Source organism: Equus przewalskii, chromosome 29 (genome assembly GCF_037783145.1).
Source record: "Equus przewalskii isolate Varuska chromosome 29, EquPr2, whole genome shotgun sequence".
Classification (NCBI taxonomy): Eukaryota; Metazoa; Chordata; class Mammalia; order Perissodactyla; family Equidae; genus Equus; species Equus przewalskii.
Window position 1 is genome coordinate 38,650,252 of NC_091859.1, and position 21,722 is coordinate 38,671,973.

Sequence of the window (21,722 nt, forward strand, 5' to 3'; positions counted from 1 at the left end):
CCAAACACTGGGCACTTTACTCTCTTCAAAGCCACCCTGTGAGGGAGGTACCATATTCCCAGTTTTACAGATAAGATGACAAACAGACTGGCCTACAAGTGGCAAAGCTAGGACTTAAGCGTAGGCTGTGTGATCTCAGAGTAGGCATTCTTAAGGACTCCTGCCTCGGAACGTGTCAGCTCTTAGGAAGGAAATACATCAGGCAAAGCCACCTGCCCTGTCCTCTGGAGGACAGAATCTCTTGTTTTACTCTTAAGCTGGCACACTGGAAAGAGGAATGCCTCAATGATGGGGTCTTAGCAGTGTGGTGGCGAGAACATGGTTGGATTCAACGGCTCAGCCACCTGCCACCTAGATTAGTTTCTCTACACCTGTTTCCCCATCTATAAAATGGGACCAAGACCCACGTCTCAAGTCCGTTGTGTGTGAAAGTGCCTAGCACAGGCTGGGCTCGTCGACAGCACTCAAAGGTTGACTGAACCTGCAGCAAAGCTGGTGTCAGGTAGTACCAGGGGCACTCAGAGCTGTCCACCTGCCCCAACACTTGTTCAGTGAGGCCATGGTGAGGCCATGGCAACATGGTGTGGAGAGATCCCTGAGGCCACAGACCCAGCCTATGGCCAACTGAAACTAGAAGTGAACACTTTCTGGGGAGGCCAGATGTCCCCTCATGGCCAAAGTCCTGAAGTGGAAGATCTCCTAAGTTGGAGCCTGCAGACCAGGCTTTTGACTCTCACTCCACCACCAGCCATGAGGTGACCTTGGGCAAGTAGTATTCTCTCTGGGTCCTTTCCCCATCTTTATAAACCAATGGTAAAAGTCATACATTCTTCCCTGCTTTTGTCACTCCTTATCGACAAGGTGTACAACCAAGCAAAGGTGGCACATCCAGACTCAGCAAAGTTAAGCTCAGAGGGAGAAAGATTGAGAAGCCCAGGGTTGGTTCATGTTGGACGCATACCCAGACTTTCAAGCGCTACACAAATGCAGCAGGCAGAAATGAGTTTATTGCATTAGAAAAAACACCAAAGAAAACCAGCAAACACCTCCATACTAGACACAGTTATTAGTTTGACTTCAAGGGAAAAAGGAATCTCAAAGGTAGAAGCTTTATTTCTGGGAGGGGTGACGGTCTCATCCCTCCTCCTTCCCTGTCTCTTTAAACCGATGGACTTCTATAGAGGTGTCCACTGTGCAACACAATTACACACACGGCTCATTTCTCACTCTGCTCACCTGCTCATGCCCATGTAGAGCTAGATGGTCCTGTGAGCATGCTCCTGAGGTTCTGGGATAGACAGAGAAATGTGAGGATGGGGTTGGGGGTCCTGACCTGAGCCCCTAGTTAGTGATGGTGGGGCTCCAGTGGGGGAAGGAGAGCTGGGCTTCCTGCAGAGTTCTGAGAAGACAGCTCACTGATCCCTCCATCTCTCCCCACAAACCCTGGCACAGGCATTGGCACGAATGGCTGCTGGGCATGAAGGGGGGCTATTCAACGAACCAAGCAACTCAAAGTCTCTCAAGGGAGCCACTTAGGCTAACTTCTTGGTATAGCCCTTGGTCTGGAGGTGACTGCTGGGAGGAATGAAACCAGGTGAGCCTGGATATGGGGGAGGAGAGAGAAGGGGAGTTTGTGATGCCCAACACCCTCTGGCTAGAGCTGAGAACTCTGGGAGGAGAGGTCTGGAGCAGGAGCCTGGAAGAGAGAGACGGCAGGGCAAGGCAAGCTGGAAAAGGAAAGAAACCCAGGTGGGAAGCAGAGCGATGGCCTCAACCAATGTGGTGCCCTCCCAGGAGAAACCCAGCCTGAACTCCATTCTCCATGGCCCAATTCTGCCAGTAGGTCAGCATTAAATAACAGTCTCTGCTGGTTTCTGCTCTACCATGCACACTGGCAAATCAGTGGGTCTTGAGAAGAATAAAACTGCTCATTGTTCGGCCTCCAACCTTAAAAGTTCCAAAATGTCACTTGGCATCACAGCTGGTCATCATGGGCATGCCCCTAGTCAGGCCACAGGCAAACACTAAGGCAGAATGACATCTCCTTTAGCTGAGACCCTGAAGATGCCAACTGCTATGGCTAACAGCAGAGATAGGAGGAGATGAGGCCAAAGATGAGCAGCAGCTTTTTGGAGAGGAAAGGCACTGCTGCAGGCCAGACCCCAGGAAAGAGAACATAATTCAAGTCTGAGAAGTGGCAGAAGCCTTGGCAGGAGGGGCCCGAGGATGCCAGGGCTGCGACTCAGGTACCTGGCAGCTCTGAGCCCCTTCTCCACACTCAACTTCCTCAAAAACTAACTTAAGGGAGGCTCATGTGAAGAAAGGGAATGTGAAAGCCTCTCGAGATAAGAAGCTTCCAGAATCTTCCTTGCCTATAAGCTCCTAGCAGCAGTTCATTAGAAAAATGCCCACTCACACCCCCAACCATGCTTCCTTAAGGTCAGAATGACAACGGAAACAACATTTGCCTTCAAAACACATTTAAGATACCGTAAAAATCCCTATCAGAAACAACTCTAAATTTTTTTTGCCACTTTGATTCTGTACTATTATTCTTTCTACATCAGGGATATTTTCCTAGAGCAGGGAATCATTTCCCCTTGGTCCTAGCTGAATACTGCATATTGGTCTGGGTAGGGTGGGCATAGTGACCATAAATAACTTATATTATTACTTGCAGACAAAAGGCCTGGGTTTCTGCCCAGGCCTTCATTAACTTTCACAGGTCAGCTATGCTTAGGAAGAGCAGCCTGTAGGCAGCCAGGCAAGTTCTCCAAAATTGATGTCAGAGGATTGGCAATCAGTCTAGATGGAAGGAGGAATGGCTTTATCCTGTTTTCTCTGGCCTGACACTTGCTGTCACTCTCTCGATCCTAATGCTTCTGGTTGCTCAAGCCCTGGCCCCATGGCCTTGTTTGGGGTAGCAGAGGGAAGGTGAGAGAGATTGTGGCTAAAGAGTTCACTTAGGTTGGGTTAGTCATCCTGAAACTGATCCCACCTGCACCAAATCCTTTGGTTCATTTAACACTAGAGAGTAACTCCTTCCGGCTCATGGATGTTGTAAAATTCACCTGGGTCCCACAGATGGTGGCAACCTGGGTAGAGTGTGGGTCTTCTCTGGAAAGAGGTTCTAGGTTGGGGCTCCCCCAAACTGTGCCTCTTGCTTTCTGCTTAAACAAACCCCCTCCCTTTCTCCAGTGTGAAGGACGCTGAGGAAACAGCGTCAAAAGTGAACTCACAGACAAGACAGCCTTAATAAATTAGTATAATACTATTAGAAGGGATGGCATTTTGTTCTGTTTCTTAGCAGCATTGTCCTACATGCAGCCTGATGATCTCCTTCCCTGGAAAATTTAAAAAGCCGTCCCCTGGTTGTTAGCTCTGATGTAAAATTATAAAATAGAAATCTGGTAGGGTTTGTTTTGTTTAAAAAGGAAAAGCCCCGGTGAGGCAGGGCGGTCCCATGCAGTCCTGTTAGCTCTGGCCATTGGGTCGGCCCACAGTGCTCCCTCCAGGAGGCTGGATCTGGATGGAGTCCAGGAGGGGCCGCAGAGCCTGTCCGAAGGGCCTGTGGAGAAAACAGACATGGGAGCTGGGGTGGGCTCTCTGTTGTAGACTGCCACAGCCGGCCAGCGCGCCCAGCTCTGCCCACAGGTGCAGCAGCACCAGCACACCAGGAAGGAGGACACCATTACCTCAGTTCGTCTTCTCCCCTACCTCACACACCAGTTTTCACAGAAGGGATCTCTAAATAGCCTGCTCTGCATTTTTACTCCTGGGGTCCCCTCCTCAGTAGAAGCTACCATCTTACTATCTTTGCCTCTAGATCCTGGTTAGCTGTGGTGTAAACAGGCTGGCTATGTACAGGGAACTAGAGCTTTCTCTATTTTCTGTACTTGTATCTTTAATTCTCATGGTACAATAAGATAAAGTTTGAGTGAGAAAGCTGGGGCAAAAAAAAAGGATATGAAAAAGATAGGGGGCTGGCTCAGTGGCATAGTGGTTAGGTTCACGTATTCTGCTTCGGTAGCCTGGGGGTCAAAGGCTCAGATCCTGGGTGCAGACCTAGCACTGCTTGTCAAGCCACAGCGTAGTGGCATCCCACATAAAATAGAGGAAGATTAGCACAGATGTTAGCTCAGCAACAATCTTCCTCACACACACACACACCAAGATAATTAGGAGTGAGAATGGCACACAACTGGATCCCTCCAGGACTGAAGTCTTCTGGGAAGTACAGGCAATATTCAGGAAAAATGACAAATGCAGCTTGTCAGAAGCTGTTAATGCTGCTTTCTAAAGGGCTCCCAGTTTGCTCTCAGAGTAGCTCAGCTCAAAAAAACACTGCAAATACTTTAGTCTTAGAGACTTTCCAAGATTACAGCAACCTTAAATCAGGTTTCCCACAACACATCTCACTTACTGGCTTTCTTTTTCTTCAGTGGATACTGCCATTTTTGAAAAACATCCTCAAGTTCAAAGGGAATGAAGTATTCCAAAGCATAAACAGATGAAACCAAGAAATATTAACCCTAATTCAGACAAGTCCAGGAACTCCACCCATCAAATGGTAACAGCAAGAACGTTCCAACTGCTTGGTTTGCTCAGGGCCCCATGACCTAGATCCTTCAGTAAGGCTATGGGGTTTAACACACACCAAGGAACAGGAAGGCAGGGCCAGGGCTGGGAGATGGGGTTCTCCTCATCAGCCTTGTTTCCTATGCAAGTTTTTCCTGAGGGGTTCCTACCCAGGTGTGAAAAACAGCTCACCTTGCAGAGCCTGCTAAACCTGCCAGGATCCCCGTTGGACAGGGCCCAAGTTCAGGAGAAACTGAGTCAGAGGCAGCAAATAGATATGGTCCTGGAGTGGGCAGAGGCTGCCTGAAGCCAACCAACAGCAAAGGGAGGGAGGGGTGTGATGGCTTTGGGTGTGTGTGTCCCCTTTCAGGGACACCACCTGGATGATGGCCTACAAGGTGTGGACCACATCAGGGTAGGGAGAGGCTACAGACCGTTCTTGAAGAAAACATCTACTGAGGGCTGACTTTGTGCTACAAGGTACAAGGGCAGGTAGGAGTTGTCTTTGAGGGCATCAGAGAGGTCACGAAGCAGGGGAAGAAAGACTAACAACAGTTAAAAAACAAGCCACCCTACTAAATCTCTGATCTACTCTCTGCTTGACTATCTAAAAGTGCATTTTAAGTGGAGACTTCTAAGGAGCGGCATGCTTCATGTGCAAGGGGAAGGACAAATGCCAGGATGCTGTACAAATACTGAAGCCAGTGTCAAGTGGGTTTCTAAGTTCTGCCATTGCACTCCAGCCAGGCTAGAGTTGGTCCAACTCCAAGGAGGGTGAAGGTAACACATGTGAGCATCAGTGAGTGGAGAGATGGTGGCCATCCCTGTTAGAAGCTGCCACTGTGACAGGTTTTGGGAGGACTCTGCTGAGATCAGGGGAGGGCAGAGCAGTGGCACTGACTATGAATGGGGATCTCAAAGGCAGGGGCAGAGACAGAGGCCACTTACGTGGAGAGAACTTCAGAGGGAAGGTCAGTGATGTAGGAAGGGATCTTCCGCCCAGTCAGGAACTGTGCCACTTCGTTGCTGAAGGTGTTACAGTTGTGTTCAAAGAGGTTGTAGGCCTCACCTCTGTACAGTGTGAGAAAGGTTTGGAGAACAGACAGTTAGCAAGCATCTATATGAAATAACTCAAATCCAAGTAATGAAATGGTGAGCACAGCTGAAATGTGAAGGCTCTGATTTCCCTTCTCTCTTACAGTCCAAAAGGACTGCTTCATTTGCCACTCTGGACCATTAATAACAGATTTTTTTTTCTTCTTCTCCTCCTCCCCATAAGTCCCACAGTACATAGTTGTATATTCTAGTTGTAAGACCTTCTGGTTGTCAATAGCAGATTTTTAAGGTAAGGATGAAATAAAAATACAGATCTTCCTTAACTTAGAATGGGATTACATCCAGATAAACTCAGCGTAAATTGAAAATATTGTACATAAGTTGAAATGCATTTAATACACTTAACCTATTAAACATCACAGCTTAGCCTACCCTACCTTAAACACGCTCAGAACACTTACATTAGCTTATAGTTGGGCAAAATCATCTAACACAAAGCCTATTTTATAATAAAATGTTGAATATCTCATGTAATTTATTAAATACTGTACTGATCGTGAAAAACAGAATGGCTGTCTTGGTAGAGAATGGTTGCAAGCGTATCGGTTGTTTACCCTTGTGATCACGGGGCTGACTGGGAACTCTGTCTCACTGTTGTTGCCCAGCATCACAAGAGAGTATGGTACTGGGAAAAGATCAAATTCAAAATTTGAAGTATGGTTTCTACTGAACGTGTGAGACTTTCACACTATTGTAAAGTCAAACAATCATCAGTCGAGCCATCATAGGTCAGGGACTGTCTGTATGTAGCTCCTCTACGGTTTCAGGAGACCTTCCCATTCACAAAAGCAGAGCTCTAGGGTTAGAATTTAACACTTACTGAAATCAACTAAAGCTTCCTTAAGAGAAAATCTGTTCAAGTTTGTATTTCATCCCAACCCCTCTACAAACCCTGTTTTTGATTTTCAGGACAAAATACTTGGCCAGTAGGGGTTGAGAGCAGCATTTGCTGAAATAGCAGCAGCTGATTTTAATCAGAAGGAATAACTAGCCCTTCCTTTGCTCAAAGTTTTAGCAGAAGGTATGCTGGGATGGAACATCAGCCTTGGAGCAACACTGAGCTCTGCTTATGGCACGAAAACTGCCTTCTCTTCATATTCACTCAGCAAACACTGGGCCAGACTTTGTGCTGAGTGCTTCGGGGGATATGACTTGGTAGCTGCCCTCTGGGGCCGATTATCTAGTGGGGGAGACAGACACAACTAACCACCACCCCTGTCTCCACTCACCGGAACAGAGACTCCCCCAGGGAGGACAGGTATTCCAGAAAGATTTCTTCTGTGACTTCTGTGCTCCCCACATCAACCACAGAGTCTGGGGGCCCAAGCAATGTCCCTCCCTAAAAGAGCCAACCCAAAGAAAGTCATTAAATCACAATCTCCATTGAATTTTTTAATGTGGCTTCCCACAGAAGACCACAAATGCTCCGTTCCAACAACTTCATTTTCAACTTTCAGAGCACCCAGGGCAGATGAAGAGTGTTATTTCCTATTTGTGTTAAGGCTATAATGGCTTAGAGCTTCCTGCTGAATTTCCATTGCCATGTGCTGGCAACACGGCTAAGAAGTCGGGCTTCTTGTTTCTGGTGGGGCCCTTGGAAGCCAAGTCTCTGCAGGTCAGTCTCCTGATGGTGTCCACTCATTCGGCTGATAAAAAGATAAAATCCCAGAATCCGAAGTCTCGCTTTGTCCCCAACATGCCTGATCACAAGGGCAGAACAGGACAACTAAAAATGGCTCACACTTGATAGGCCATCTTTCCATGCCTGTATTCATAATGTGTGCAGCCGGGTTTTCTTGTGACACACTCGATGTCCCTTGTAACAGTGGGAAAATGTGAAGGATTGTGAGAAATCTGGCAGGCTGGCAAATATTTCCACAATTCAGTTCTTTTTTGACCTGTGAAGCTAATCTAACAAGGGTGATAGGATTCCCCAGGCAAGGGAGTTAATGGCCCCTGAAAGGCCTACAGAAAACCCTCATCCATAGGTTAGCAGACTGCCACAGCAGATTGAAGGAGAGACTGAGGCCCAGGGGGAAATTAGCCAAGGGGGAAGCAACAGGATTGCTGCAGAGCTGGGAATGGGCTAGGGAGTAAAGGAGAGCACTCCAGAGCAGAGCTCCCTGAAAAGATCATTAATTCACACAGTAGCTATTGAGCAGCTACTATGTGCCTGACCTTGTTCCAGGCACTGGGGAAAGCATGGTGAGAACGATCATTATGGTGGTCTGAGAATAATCATCTCAGTGTTGCAAGAGACTAAGAGGTCACTATTCGACCTCCTATTACTTTCATATTACAAACATCCTAAGAATTCACTCTGTGCTGGGCCTTATGCTAGGCACTGGGGGTACAATGGGGACAAAACATGAGATTCTTGCCCTCATGGAGGTTACGGTCTACCAGGGAAGGCAGACAAAAAAATCCCAAAAACCAATGTATAATTGCAAGCTGTGATAAGGTCTTGCTGGAAAAGTACAGAATGCCATCAGCACATATCACAGGGGACCTTCCCAGTCTGAAGGGTGGGGGAAGACTTGTCTGAGAAAGTGACATTGAGCTCTAAGAGGAAGGACGGAGAGGCACAGCCAGGTGAAGGATCAGGGAGGTGGACTGATGTCAGAGGACAGGTTTCAATGTCCAAGGTGTGTTCCAAGGATGAGAAGAGAGAGGGGATGGGGAAGGGCACAATCTGAAAAGAGGCCATCCAGAGAGGGAGACTGAGACCAGATCAGGAAGGGCCTTGGAGGCCATGCTAAGCTTTCTGGCTTTTATTCCAAGAGCAAAGGGGAGAGTTCTGGCTTAAGCAGGAGAATGTCATGATCAGATTTTCATTTTGAAAAGATGACTTTGCCTCCTGTGTAGAGAACTGACTGAGGAGGAAGAGTAGATGCATTGCTGTGGTCCAGGCTAGGCATGAAGGTGGCCTGATTAATTAAGGTGAAAGCTCTGGAAAAATGGGAAGAGATGAAGAGAGACAGACTGACTTAAGATACATTTGCAAGGTAGAAATGACAGGGCTTAATGAAGGATTTGTTATATGAGGTGGGGAGCTAGTGAGAAAGGGGAAGAAATCAAGAACAACTTCCCATTTATGAGTACCAAAATGAATGGTTGCTTGGTCTTTGCTTGAGCACCTTCTGTGATACCCCTTAGATAGCTCAAACAGAAATTTTTTGGAAAAGGGCGTGGGCATTAGAGGCAGAGACCTGAGTTTTAGTACTGGTACCACTTATTGGCCATGGAACTTTGGGCAACTCACTTTACCTCTCAGAGTCTTCCTCATTCAGCTTAACGTTGGCTGAGTTCATACTATGAGCAAGGCACTGAGCTGGTGATGGGGACAGAGGAGTGAGAGACAGTCTCAGCCCACAAGGAGCTAACAAACAGCTCCCTGTGGAGACTCAGAAATAGTTAATTTCACCATATGCTCAGTGTGACACAGAGGGATCCACAAGTAGTGTGGGAGCAGAGAGGAGGGCAACTGGCTGGAGGGTCTGGAAGGGTTTTCTTGAGCTGAGTCTTAGGATGGCTATGAGGAACTATGCTATAAGCCTATATACACTGGGCTAGAAGCCAGAATGTATACAGGAGTAGCAAAGTTCCTGGTCTGTGGGAACCCCCAGGAACCTGAGACTGCAGGACACGGTGGGGGGAAGACACTCACCGGGGGACAGCTGGAGATACCACCACTGCCAAAGAAGAACTCATCCTTGTGCACAACTATGGAAGTGTGCCTGCAACGCAGAGAAGAGACAGAATAAGCCAGAAAACTTAACACTGGTCTGAGAAAAAAGCAAACACCACACTGCAATGAGAATAATTTATGCCCAAGGATATGCGTTATAAAAGGCCAATACCCTTATAAAACCAACCAAACAAAGGTAAGATAAATACTACAGATCAGGGTTTCTCAATTTTGGCACTATTGACATTTGGGGCTGGATAATTCTTGGTTGTGAGGGGCTGTTCTGTGTGTTCTAGGATCTCTGGCATACCCTGGCCTCTACCCACTAGATGCCAGTAGCATCCTCCCTCAGCTGTGACAACCAAACATGTCTCCAGATATTACCAAATGTCTCCTGGGGCAGAACCGCCCCTGGTCGAGAAGCACTGCTGTAGATCATGTGAACAGAGGGGAGTCCCTGGAGATTCACCCTGATATTGACAAATCAATTACTAAAATAAAGCTCTGCAGACCAAGGTGTGTTTCCAGGCTTTTTAAGCTAACAGGAGCAGTTAACCTGGACCATGCTGAGGGAAAGACCAGATGATGGTAAATGTAGACCTACCACAGGTAAAAGTGCTCATATTACTTCTTGGTCCGAGTCAAACAAAGCAAAGTGTCATTCTGGTCAACCCCAATGTCAGAAGGCTCTAGGAGTCCAGATGGAACACCTGCTATGGTTTCCTCCTAAATGGAACTGAGAGCTCAGCCACCATCTTATTGTCTGACAGGGACGTGTCCAGTACTGAGAGACCAAAGTAGATGTATTTTAAGACAGACATGTGGGGCCCTCGAGAATTCTGTAGTTAGAAAGCTTGGTCGGGGTGGGCATGACATCATTCTGCCTTTCTTTAGGGGATTCTCTACCTTGGCACCACTGACATATTTGGTTAGATAATTCTTTGTTGTGGAGGGCTGTCCTGTGCATTGTAGGATGTTTGTAGCAGCATCCTTGGCCTCCACCTACCCACCAAAAATGTCTCCAGACACTGCCAAACATCTGGGGAGGGGGGCAACATGACCCCTGGTTGAGAAGCACTGCTTCAGAACTTGAAGATTTATGGCCCAGAGAGCTAGATGTCAAGCTAGAAGCCACAGACTGGAACCTGAAATGCACAGGTCCTGCTGTGTTTCATAAACCAGTCAATGAAAGGAGTCCCACCAACTTACCAGATGCCTTCCAGTTGTTTCCCTGTGGAGAAAAGAAGAGATTTAGCCACTTGGGACTAAACAGCCTTGTAACCTGAGTAAATTCTGAACATCACTCATGTCCAGAGTGACCCATTATAAACCACTTGGGGAACTTTCTAGGAATGCAGTTCTCCTCTAATAAGGTCTTTAGGTGGTGACATGGATATGCTGTGTTCAGTATGTTGAAGAGTGATAAGAATCTTTCATCAGAATGCAAGATAAAAACACTGGTATAGATGTACTCCAATTTTATGGCTGCTTTTCTTTCCCCTTTGGGGTCAATTCAACTTTGCTTTTTAAAATTCTTTGTCTCGGGGCCGGCCCCATGGCCGAGTGGTTAAGTTCGTGCACTCCGCTTTGGCAGCCTAGGGTTTCGCTGGTTAGGATCCTGGGCGCGGACATGGAACCGCTCACAAGGCCATGTTGAGGTGGCGTCCCACATGCTACAACTAGAAGGACCCACAACTAAAATATACAACTAAGTACTGAGGGGATTTGGGGAGAAAAAGCAGAAGAAAAAAAAAGAAGATTGCCAACAGTTGTTAGCTCAGGTGCCAATCTTTAGGAAAAATAAAAAATAAAAAAAATAAAATTCTTTGTCTCATCTATAGAGACTACAGTAAAACAACAGCATAGAAAAGCTATTATCCACTTCTTCACTGAGCATATGTGAGGTAAGAGCCTTTAGAAAATAATAGAGCAAAACTTTGTCAATGCCATCCATTTGAACAGTCAATGCACATGTATTCTATAACTTTATATGCCAGAAAAAATGTTAGGTATGGAAATGCAAATACGAACAGATCACTGGGCTGCCTTTAAGGAGTCCAAAGTCAAATGGAAAGAGAGGCACACACATAATTGACTAAAACACATGTTGACAGGCTCTGTAATAGTGGTAAGAATAAGGTGCTTTATATAATAAAGACAAAGAACGCCCTTCAGTAGCTACAATTCAACCAGGCAACAAGTAGGGGCAGGGGTGGACGTTTCTGTCAACGGGGAATAGTATGTGCAAATACACAGTTGTGAAAAAGACTAAGGTCTTGCAGCGTAGAGCAAAGGGTACAGTGATGGTGCTAAGAGGAAAAGTGGCCAGCAAGGGCACAGCAAAGTAGAGTAAGCCTGGACTCAAGGCTGTCCTACACTGCGGGGGCACTGAAGGTTGTTACAGTGGAGTACAGATCCATGTTTTTAAAAGATAACTATATCTTCTAAAAGACAACTATAAGTATAGAAGATGGTTTGAAGGGAAGAGAGCAGAGACAGCAGATGAGAGTGAGGAGTTCTCTGCAGTAGTCCGTGGGAGACACTGCACAACAGCGCTAAGGATGAAGAGGAAGGGCAGTGAGAGATGTGGGAACATTACCAAACATCACTCACCTTTGCCTGTAATTTCAGCTTAACTATTTACTGATTGCCACACGTTACTTTTAGTGTTTGCCCTGTGACTTTCTAAAGGATGAAACTCTGAGCACTGTGTGGTAAAACAGGTGTGAGCTTGTGCTTCTCCCTTTGCGTAAATCACACTATTTCCTTTCCTAGGTAAATTATGGAATTTACCTAGGAAATAAATAGAATAAATATCTTGCCCCTTTAAGAAAACTTTTAATGAGATAACATTAATCTAATTTTCTTCTTTGGAAGAGACAAAAGAAACCATGGCCCCTCCATGACAATCTACGGAGGGCTCAGCATAGTGTCATCAGAGGCAGTTAAGAAGACGACACAGGTTCAGATCCCAGCTTTTCTCCTTGCTAGCAGTGGATCTTGGGAAGGTTACTCAACCTTTCTGAGCATCAGTTTCTTCAATACAGTTGTTGTGACCAGTAATGATAATGTATATAAAGCATTATATTGTGCAAAACACACAAGTTTGATAAATGGAGATGGTATTAGGTATAATGGCCTCCTTGGAGAAAAGGGTAAAGACCTCCAAAAGATAAAAGAAACTCTACTTCAAGATTGGTGGGTAAGATCTAAGAACAGATTTCGGTACCCAGCAAATTAATATGAAATGCTGTATCTGTTTTACATGTAAACATTTCCTTCTTTGCTGTTAGTGTTACCTGGCTAAATGAAGTAACACAGGGAAATGCAATGTAGCAGAGTTCTTCTGCCTCTCTTCCAGGTTCAGAGACCAGTTGGCTTTTCACTAAGAGATGCTGCCCTGGCCCACAAGATCACAAATGGACAGAAGGATTCTGGCCTGGGGTTTCTGGGGTAGCCCCCTAGAGACTGTGGGACAGGCTCTGCCCTTATCCAAACTGAGCTAAAATTAAACCTTAGTTTCCTATTTTCCTATTCTGTTAAAAAAAATAGCATAATAATAGTGTCTACCTCATATCATTTCCAAGATTAAAAAAGATGACAAATGAAATATGCTAAGCACAGTGCCTGGCACATAACACACACACTAAAAAAACACTCATTCCTTTCTTTTTTTTTTTAAGATTGGCAACTGAGCTAACAACTGTTGCCAACCTTCTTCCCCACCCCCTCCCCGAATCCTCCTAGTACATAGATGTATATTTTTTAGTTGTGGGTCCTTTTTTTTTTTTTTTGAGGAAGATTAGCCCTGGGCTAATATCTGCCAATCCTCCTCTTTTTGCTGGCCCCAAGCTAACATCCATGCCCATCTTCCTCTACTTTATATGTGGGACACCTACCACAGCATAGCTTGCCACCTGGTGCCATGTCTGCACCTGGGATCCGAACCCACAAACCCCGGGCCACCGAAGCGGAACGTGCACACTTAACTGCTGCGCCACCGGGCAGGCCTCAGTTGTGGGTCCTTCTAGTTGCAGCATATGGGATGCCGCCTCAGCATGGGCTAACGAGTGGTGCCATGTCCATACCCAGAATCCGAACTGTCGAAACCCTGGGCCGCCGAAGCAGAGTGGGCGAACTTAACCACTCAACCACGGGGCCGGCCCCCTATGGCTGCTCTTATAGTACTTGGTATCAAAACTACTGATTTATGTGTCTTTCTCTCTGATTACACTACAATTGTCTCAAAGACAAGAGCAGTTTCTTATGCATCTTTGTAACTCCAGCACCTAGCAAAGTACAAGCACAGCTGTTGAGAGGAGCTCTTCTGTTTTGTTAGCTCTGTGGGTGACACACAGTGCTACTGAGGCCAAAGTTCTTAACCCCAATCTTGGCTGCCCTGACCTGTCGTTCAAATAACTTTGCAACCACGGCATATTACATGCCAAGTCTGCTACTGCCCTCTCAGATGCCTACGCTCAATGACCCAGGAGGACAGCTGGACAGATGCATTAAGTGAAACCCAGCCCTGCTAAAATAATGGATTTTTGCAGAGGGGCCTCAGAGATCATTCTGTCCATTATTGTACACCTGAAAAATAATTTAAAAGTTGCAGGATACAAACCCTACTTTATTCTCCTTGATATTCTCTGCATTGATCACGACATTTCCCTATAAGCTGGCCACTACACTTCCTCCTTATTCAACTACATCAAGGTACACTTAAGATCTCATCCATCCCTAGAATGGTGATAGGGACAACATTTAAAATGGATTGAGTAGTGGGCTGGCCCCATGGCCAAGTTCGTGCACTCCGCTTCGGCGGCCTAGGGTTTCGATGGTTCAGACATGGCACCACTCTTCAGGCCATGCTGAGGTGGCGTGTCATATGTCAAAACTAGAAGGACCCACGACTAAAATATAAACTATGTACTAGGGGGTTTGGGGAGAAAAAGCAGAAAAAAGAAATAAAATGAAATAAATTGAGTGGATTTACATATCTTCTTAATTTAAAGTGCTTCATAGTTATCCTTATTCTCAACAACATCTTTAATGGTAGAGTAGGGCAAATATTTATTAACATCATTTAAAAAATAAAGATGCGTGGTTTGTCCAGCATAAAACAAGAAAAAGAAAACTATGACTATATACTTGTTGGAGCAGCTCAGGCAGAAATGTGAGGGTAGCTGTTCAGCAGCCTGCTCTTGGGAGGAAAAGAACGAAGGCCAGGGCCTCCTCCTCAGGGCGACAGGCATTGGAAAGAGGGACTGAATTGATTTTTTAAATTTTTTGACCAGACTGGGTGGGAGTAGGTGAATAGGAGGGGGTGGTTTGAGATTGAATTAGGGCAAGAGGCCATTTTGGGACAATGAATTAGGCTCAGTGGATATTAGCACACTATAGAAGTAGATTATTTTCCCACTAGGATTTCCTCAGCAAGCTGGAGAGCAGATGGGTCAGAGGGCTGCACGTCCCCACATCCACTGCATTGATTTCAAGGCCTATGAAGTATGCACACGAAAATAAGTGGAAGATATGGATATCAGCTCTGCTTTTCATCATGAATAACAAAGAATGCACAGTGAGGTCCACATTAGTCAGCTTTCCGCTGATTGTAAAGTAAACCTATAAAAGCCAGGGGAAAAAACCCTCCATCTACCTCCCCATCAGCTAGGATGGATGGAGCTTGTGCATACATACATAAATACTGGTTGTAGGACATGCTCAAGATCAGCACCTGGAATACTGCTGGTGCTAAACCAATGTCTACTAATAAGCATAAAGTGGATGATGGTGATGGGGCTCCAGGAGCAGGGGCTTCTGTGCAGGCAGCCCCTCATTAGTATAAGTCAACTGTAGCCCCAGCTCACCTCAAAGATTCTTCCCCTAGTGACAAAGTGTTTTTGATTGGCAGTGTTTTAATCAGCTGGTTGGCTTGGTCACTTGCCAGATTCCAGCAATGTGAAGGAGTTAACTGGAACTACTGGATAAATATGGAATCTAGGTGGGAAGAGGTAGAAGGAAATATTTGTATAACATAGGTGGGCCTCTGTGCCAATATTGTAAAAAATGTCTATTGGTAAGGGGGCCTGCCCCTCCTTTAAGCAGAGGAAGGTTATCACAAAAATCAAAATGCAATACATTGTTAAAAACTGACTGGGTATTTTAATCCTCAAAAAACTCTAGTACTAGGATTCCTTTAAGCTAGTACAGGATTCTTTCCCAGCATAAAAATAACTGGCTCCTGAGTGCTTTTCCTCAGTCCTCAGAGGGTTTCCTCATTTTTTTTTTTTTTTTTTTTTTGGTGAGGAAGATTCACTCTGAGCTAACAGCCACTGCCAATCCTCCTCTTTTTTTTTTTTTTTCACTTCAGGAAGATTAGCCCTGAGCTCAAATCAGTGCCAATCTTCCTCTATTTTGTATGTGGGATGCCTCCACAGCACAGCTGATGAACGAAGCAGGTCCCTGCCCAGGATCCGAACCTATGAACCTGGGCTGCTGAAGTCGAGCGCACAGAACTTTAATCACTCGGCCACTGGACCGGCACCCTCAGAGGGCTCCCTTTTGATCACTGCTTGTGTTTATTAGTCAGGCCTTGTAGCAATGCTCTGAGGTAGGTATGCAACATCCCACTATTCACCTAGCTTGTATTTACTGAACACCAAGCACTGTGCTAGACTCTGGGGATACAAATGAGAGCTCTTGACCCCAGTGGAGCTCCCAGTCTATGGGGCAGGGGGGGTCGGGGGGGGGTGGACATAGATGAGAAAACAAGCAATTATAAAAAGAATGATGGATGCTACTAAAGGAGAGTACAGGATGTTATCAGCACATAATAGGGACACTTGACCAAGATCTAGGGGTTGAGGGGCCAGGGAAAGTTTCCTGGAGGAAGTGACATTTTAGTTGAGAACTCAAGGATGAGCAGAAGTTAGCCAGGCCAAGAGATGGGGAGGGGAAGCATTCATGGCAGAGGGCACAGCCTTTGAAAAGCCTAGAGGTAGAAAAGAACCGAATGGTTCAGTCCTATTAGGGTGTACAACAGCCCTTCTCCACGGGGGTTCTGCAAGAGAATTAAGCCCTAATGCCCCAAGGTATCTATTGGGAGAACTGAGAAAACAGGCACTCAACTACATAGGGCTTAATTCTCTTGTGGAATCTGGCTGAGAAAGGCTCGTGTTGAGCGTGTTCAGTATGTGGAGACAGGTAAGTGGAGAGAAAAGCAGGAGTAGGATCAGGAAGAGCCTTGTAAGTCATATTAGTTTTCCTTTTGCCATAAAGGCATTGCATGATTACTAAATTAATTCATTAGATTGATATAAAACAGTTCAGACAATGAACAATAAAAATCTAAAACAAAGCACAATAGAAGGCATTAAAACATTTAAAAAAAATCCCTCAGATTCAAATAAATTCTACTTAATCTTCAAGCTTGAGTTCAAGTCTCAATCATTCTCATAATCAATATTTACCGAGCACCAGCTCTGACAGGCCACTAGGAACATAGTTCAAGGTTCCTGCTGAAGTCTTTCTGACACATCCAGCCCACCACAGCCTCTCCCTTCTTTCAAGGCCTAAAATAATTGCTTCACCATTCACTCATTTTCATATCTAATCATAATCTCTTTTGTGCTATCTCATGTTGCATGTGTACATACATTATTTTTAGTGAAATAAACTCCTGGAGGACAGAGTTCATGTCTTTTATTTCACTACTATTTGTACTACAGAATTAAGTAAGGAACTCAGTGAAATCTCAAATATTCACTAGACTGCATTCTGCCATTATGTGTATTCTATATGCCTGTCTTTAAATCTGAGAGCAATTTTGAGATAGGCTTGTAAAGAAAAATAAATGTGACCTTGGGATACATGCATGTACACAAGACTTCAGATTAGAAAACAATCAACAAATATAAAGTACCTCTTACCACAATTAAAAAAAAAAAAACCCTCTGCATTTATCTCTATGTACTTTAACACAGAAAGAGGTCAAGAAATTTAAAGAACAGCCAAAATTATTAAGAGGAGGAACTGAAGGACAATTATAATAGCTAATTATCTTAGGCAAATAGTGACTATGGAAAAAACGGTGCAATCAGGCTGACTGCTAGATGAGAACGCTAAGGATAATTTGGGGAACATTTTCCTGGTGAGTGAAGGACTGTGGAACAGGATCACCTTCATGGGAAGCAACTCTAGGAGACTGAAACTGGAAAGGGTAAAACTGTGAGGTCCACCTTGTTTCAGGGGAGAAGGGAATTATACTGGGTGTTATCTAGTCCAATCATGACCTTAACTGAACTAGATGGGGTTTTAGAATGAGAAACTGTCGTAATCAGAATAAGAGGGTACTGCTGAGGAGGTCACACTAATTTAGTTTGGGAAAATGAGGCTAAGAGGCATGATCATAAATCTGTGAATACGAATGGCACGTGCACACTGAACCCAGATTTCTTTCTCATCCAAACTGAAACACTTGGCTAAATATACCTTTAGAGACTTGAACAAGGTACCTCCTTTACATCAGTTATAAGGGAACATATTACACAGTGGAAGTGGTACAGCAAAATGACTGAGAACAGGAACTCTGCAAGTCAGGCTGCCTGTGTTCACAATCCAGCTCTGCCACTTCCTAGCTGCAGGACCTGGGGCAAATTTCTTTTTCTTTTCTTTTTTTTTTAGATTGGCACCTGAGCTAACAACTTGCCAATCTTTTTTTTTCGCTTTTTCTCCCCAAATCCCCCCAGTAGATAGTTGTATGTTTTTTAGTTGTGGGTCCCTCTAGTTGTGGCATGTGGGACGCCGCCTCAACATGGCCTGACAAGCAGTGCCATGTCCATGCCCATGATCCAAACCAGTGAAACCTTGGGCTGCCAAAGCAGAGTGTGCAAACTTAACTACTCAGCCATGAGCCCAGCCCCCTGGGGCAAATTTCTTAATGCCCATATCTCAGCTTTCTTAAATGAAAAATGGAGGTAGTAAGAGGAACTTTCTCACAAAATTGTCGTGAGGATTATAACACACGCAAAGTACTCAGAAAAAGGGGGTCTGGTACACGGTAAGCTCTCAATAAATGCTAGCTATTAATATGCTTCTAGATGTCATTGCAAAAATCAGGAAACAGATTTTTTAAAGGTTCAAATATTTTTAGGAATGGGAAATAAATATATGGCTACTAACAGAACTGGGACATACTCAACTTTAAGGTTAGTGATGTCTGGAGGGGATGAACCAGTAAGACAATGACGATTTTCCCTAAGTTTTCAATTCTAGAAAGTAATGACTATTAACTTTGACAACCCTTTCTTCATTAGTTTTGCAAAAGGCATCAAAGCAATATGAGAGACAGGGACAGAGGAGTTAGACCTGCAGCAAGGCAATGTTCTCAGAAACAGCATTGCGATCACACGTGCTAAACTGGTGACGTTCCGGCTGAGGTCTTCTAGGATTTCACATCTATTAAACGAAGTAAGGGCAGGTCCAGCACTCCATCTTCAGTTATGGCACTTTCCCCTTCACCCACTATACCCCACAAAGGCCTTCTTTCAGTTCCAGGACCAGGCAAGGCTCTTTCCTGCTGTCTCAGGGCCTTGGCAGGTTCATCCCCCTTCTGCCTAGAACACTCTAACTCCTTCACCCCTCCTTGTGGCTACTTCTTCCTGATCCTTAAATTCTCAACCTAAAAGTCACTACTCCTGAGAGCCTTATTTAAAGCAGGTCTCTCTTGTTATTTCCTATCTCAGCACCTAGCTTGCTTCCTGCGCAGTGCAGCACTTCTCATAATATGTAATTCTTTTATTTGCTTCATTTTTAATGTCTTCCCCACTAAATAGCTCTATGATGGGAGAGAACATCTTTGTTCGATATATCACCTCAGTTAAGCTTAACACATGGACTAGCACATAGTAGGCACTCAATAAATATCTGTTCAGTAAATCATGAAGCAATGATCCCTAAGGCTCCTTTCAGCTAAAATCAATAACTGTTAGATAACAGAATAAAAAATACCCAGTGTAAAATGGACAGCTTTGGGGCCGGCCCAGTGGCACAGCGGTTAATGTGCACGTTCCACTTCGGCAGCCCGGGGTTCGCTGGTTCAGATCCCGGGTGCAGACGTGGCACCACTTGGCAAGCCATGCTGTGGTAGGCGTCCCACGTATAAAGTAGAGGAAGATGGGCACGGATGTTAGCTCAGGGCCAGTCTTCCTCAGCAAAAAAAGGAGGACTGGCAGCAGATGTTTGCCCAGGACTAGTCTTCCTCAAAGAAAATAAAAAAAATAAAAAATAAAATAAAATAAAATGGACAACTTTCATTTATGGGTCTAGGAAATATCTAAGTAATGCCTCTCTATGATCAAGTGAACCAAATGGCCCCATTCCAAGAAGTTTAGTTACAGCTTGACTGATGTAATCTATTAGTGACTACCATCTTTCCCCAACAGTGACTTTCTAAGTTTTGCTTTCAGATTTGCCTTTGTCATTTTAACAACTGGTGATCTAGGCTCAAACCTCTATCCAATAATGGATTGGCTGTGTAAGAATTATCTGAGGAGCTTATTAAAAATACAGATTTTTGGATCAAAACTCCAGAAGATTCTTATTTAGTGTAATGAGGTTCTAGAATCCATATATTTAAAACTTTGCTTACTTTGAATAGTGTATGTATGTAGTACACAATTCAAAAGTTTACAGCAAAGTCTCCCTTTCACTCCTGCCCCCCACATCAAGTTCCCCTTTCCATAAACGACCACTGTTACCAATTTCTTATATATTCTTCCAGATAGTCAACTGTCTAGGCAAGCATGTATATATCTTTTGCTTTAAACACACACTTGCATAAAGAACTATTCTAACTTTGCCTTTTCTATTCCCATTTAACAATATATGTTGGAAATGAAGGTATCTGTATTTTTAACAAGCACCTAGGTAATTCCTACGTGAAGCCAAATATACGAACCACTCACTGGCCCAGGGTTAAGAGATTAAGTTCAACTCACTATGACACACTAGCAACTCAAGGACGCTGAAAAGATACCCTCAAAAGTAGCCTTGCTTCCTTGACCTCTGCCCTCTTATCTCACCCAGATGAACTAAAACATTGTCTAACGTCTCCATTCTCTAAACTAGGGAAAACTAGCCATTGAAATGGATGTTATCAAAGTTGTTCAATTTTCAATTCCTGTAATCCTTTCCTGCCCAGTGTCACCTGAAATCACAAACATGACAACTTCTATGTTACACAAGAGATTTTGGTATTTGGGTTATGATGAAGTGTGATTTACACTGAACTGGGGCTGTTTTTCTCTCCTGGCAGTTAAGTAGTTTAATAGAGCACAGTCGAAATACTTCGTTGAGTAATCCTTACTGACACAACAGCATCCAATCCTCCCCCAGAACTGCTTCCTTACCATCTAGACAAAAGCTACCAATTTAGAAACTGTCGAAAAGACCGCACTGTCGGGCCGAACTTGAATTCTCGAGTTCGGACTCCAGCAGACCTCACTTCACCTCTAGCTTTCTCTTCCCACCAGTCTACCCCAGAGACTGCAGAAAGAGTTTCCTTGTGGCACGGAGGGAAGGCTCTCGAGGACCGCCCGAGAATCCACCCCCTCCGCAGTGTCCCTTTCACCACGAGGCGCACCGCGCGGGAGGCATCCTCACCTCCCCTACCCCGCACCGAGGAAGGAGGGTAGGGGCCTCCCCAGGCGAGGCGGGGACCCCGCCGGCTTACCCCACCCCAAGCTGAAGGGGCTCTGAAGGGCTCAGGCGCCGCCGGAGCCCCCAGCTAGGGGAGGGCGTGACTCCTCCATCCCTTCTTCCTGGATTTAAACGCGAAGACAGGAAAGTGGGGCTTAGGGGCCCAAACCTCAGACCCCTCCCTTCTCCACGCGTGCTTTGCTCCATCCTCGGGACTCCGCGACCCCCCCCCCCCGACCCGAGGCGTGGCCCAGGCTCCCCACCTCGCCCGCCCCCAGCCCCCTCACCCAGCATGATGGGGCTGAGCCGCCGGGCCAGGCCCTTGGACAGGTCGTACACGTAGAGCTTCACCGGATAGAGATTCGGCGGCTCCATCGGAACCCGTGGCGGCGGCGGCCACGAAGTCCCTCTGGCACCCGGCAGCGGCTTGGACCTTCCCGTACCCGACGGGAGTGGGGAGCGGAGGGAGCGAGGGGAGCTGAGGGACCGAGCCGGGGCCCGGCCTGAGGGGCCCAGCGCTGCTCGCGCCCCCTCACCCGCCACCGGCAACGACTACTGTGAGGTGACAGAGCCGGGACGGGCAGGGTCCGCGCGGAAGAGGGGGCGGGGGCGGAGACGCACTCTCACGCATGTGCGTGCT

At 45.7% G+C, this 21,722-nt stretch overlaps 1 protein-coding gene across 1 annotated transcript; it reads right to left on the bottom strand.

Annotated features, from left to right (window-relative positions):
* Positions 1-985: 985 nt before the first annotated feature.
* DESI1 (desumoylating isopeptidase 1) lies at positions 986-21,713 on the bottom strand. The gene is made up of 6 exons (XM_070599584.1): positions 21,370-21,713; positions 10,592-10,613; positions 9,362-9,431; positions 6,924-7,033; positions 5,527-5,649; positions 986-3,568 (listed from the first exon to the last, which is right to left on the bottom strand). The coding sequence occupies exons 1-6, from the start codon at positions 21,455-21,457 to the stop codon at positions 3,475-3,477; spliced, it is 507 nt and encodes a 168-aa protein (XP_070455685.1). The 5' UTR covers positions 21,458-21,713; the 3' UTR covers positions 986-3,474.
* Between the last annotated feature and the right edge of the window lie 9 nt (positions 21,714-21,722).

What these genes read in the sequence shown, in the direction of transcription:
- DESI1 (XM_070599584.1), bottom strand. Translation starts at nt 21,457, where the DNA reads ATGGAGCCGCCGAATCTCTATCCGGTGAAGCTCTACGTGTACGACCTG. An exon ending in GCTCAGCCCCATCATGCTGG is followed by an intron (nt 10,614 to 21,369) that starts GTGAGGGGGCTG and finishes TTTTCTCCACAG; the next exon opens with GGAAACAACTGGAAGGCATC. An exon ending in GTATCTCCAGCTGTCCCCCG is followed by an intron (nt 7,034 to 9,361) that starts GTGAGTGTCTTC and finishes TGGCTCTTTTAG; the next exon opens with GGAGGGACATTGCTTGGGCC.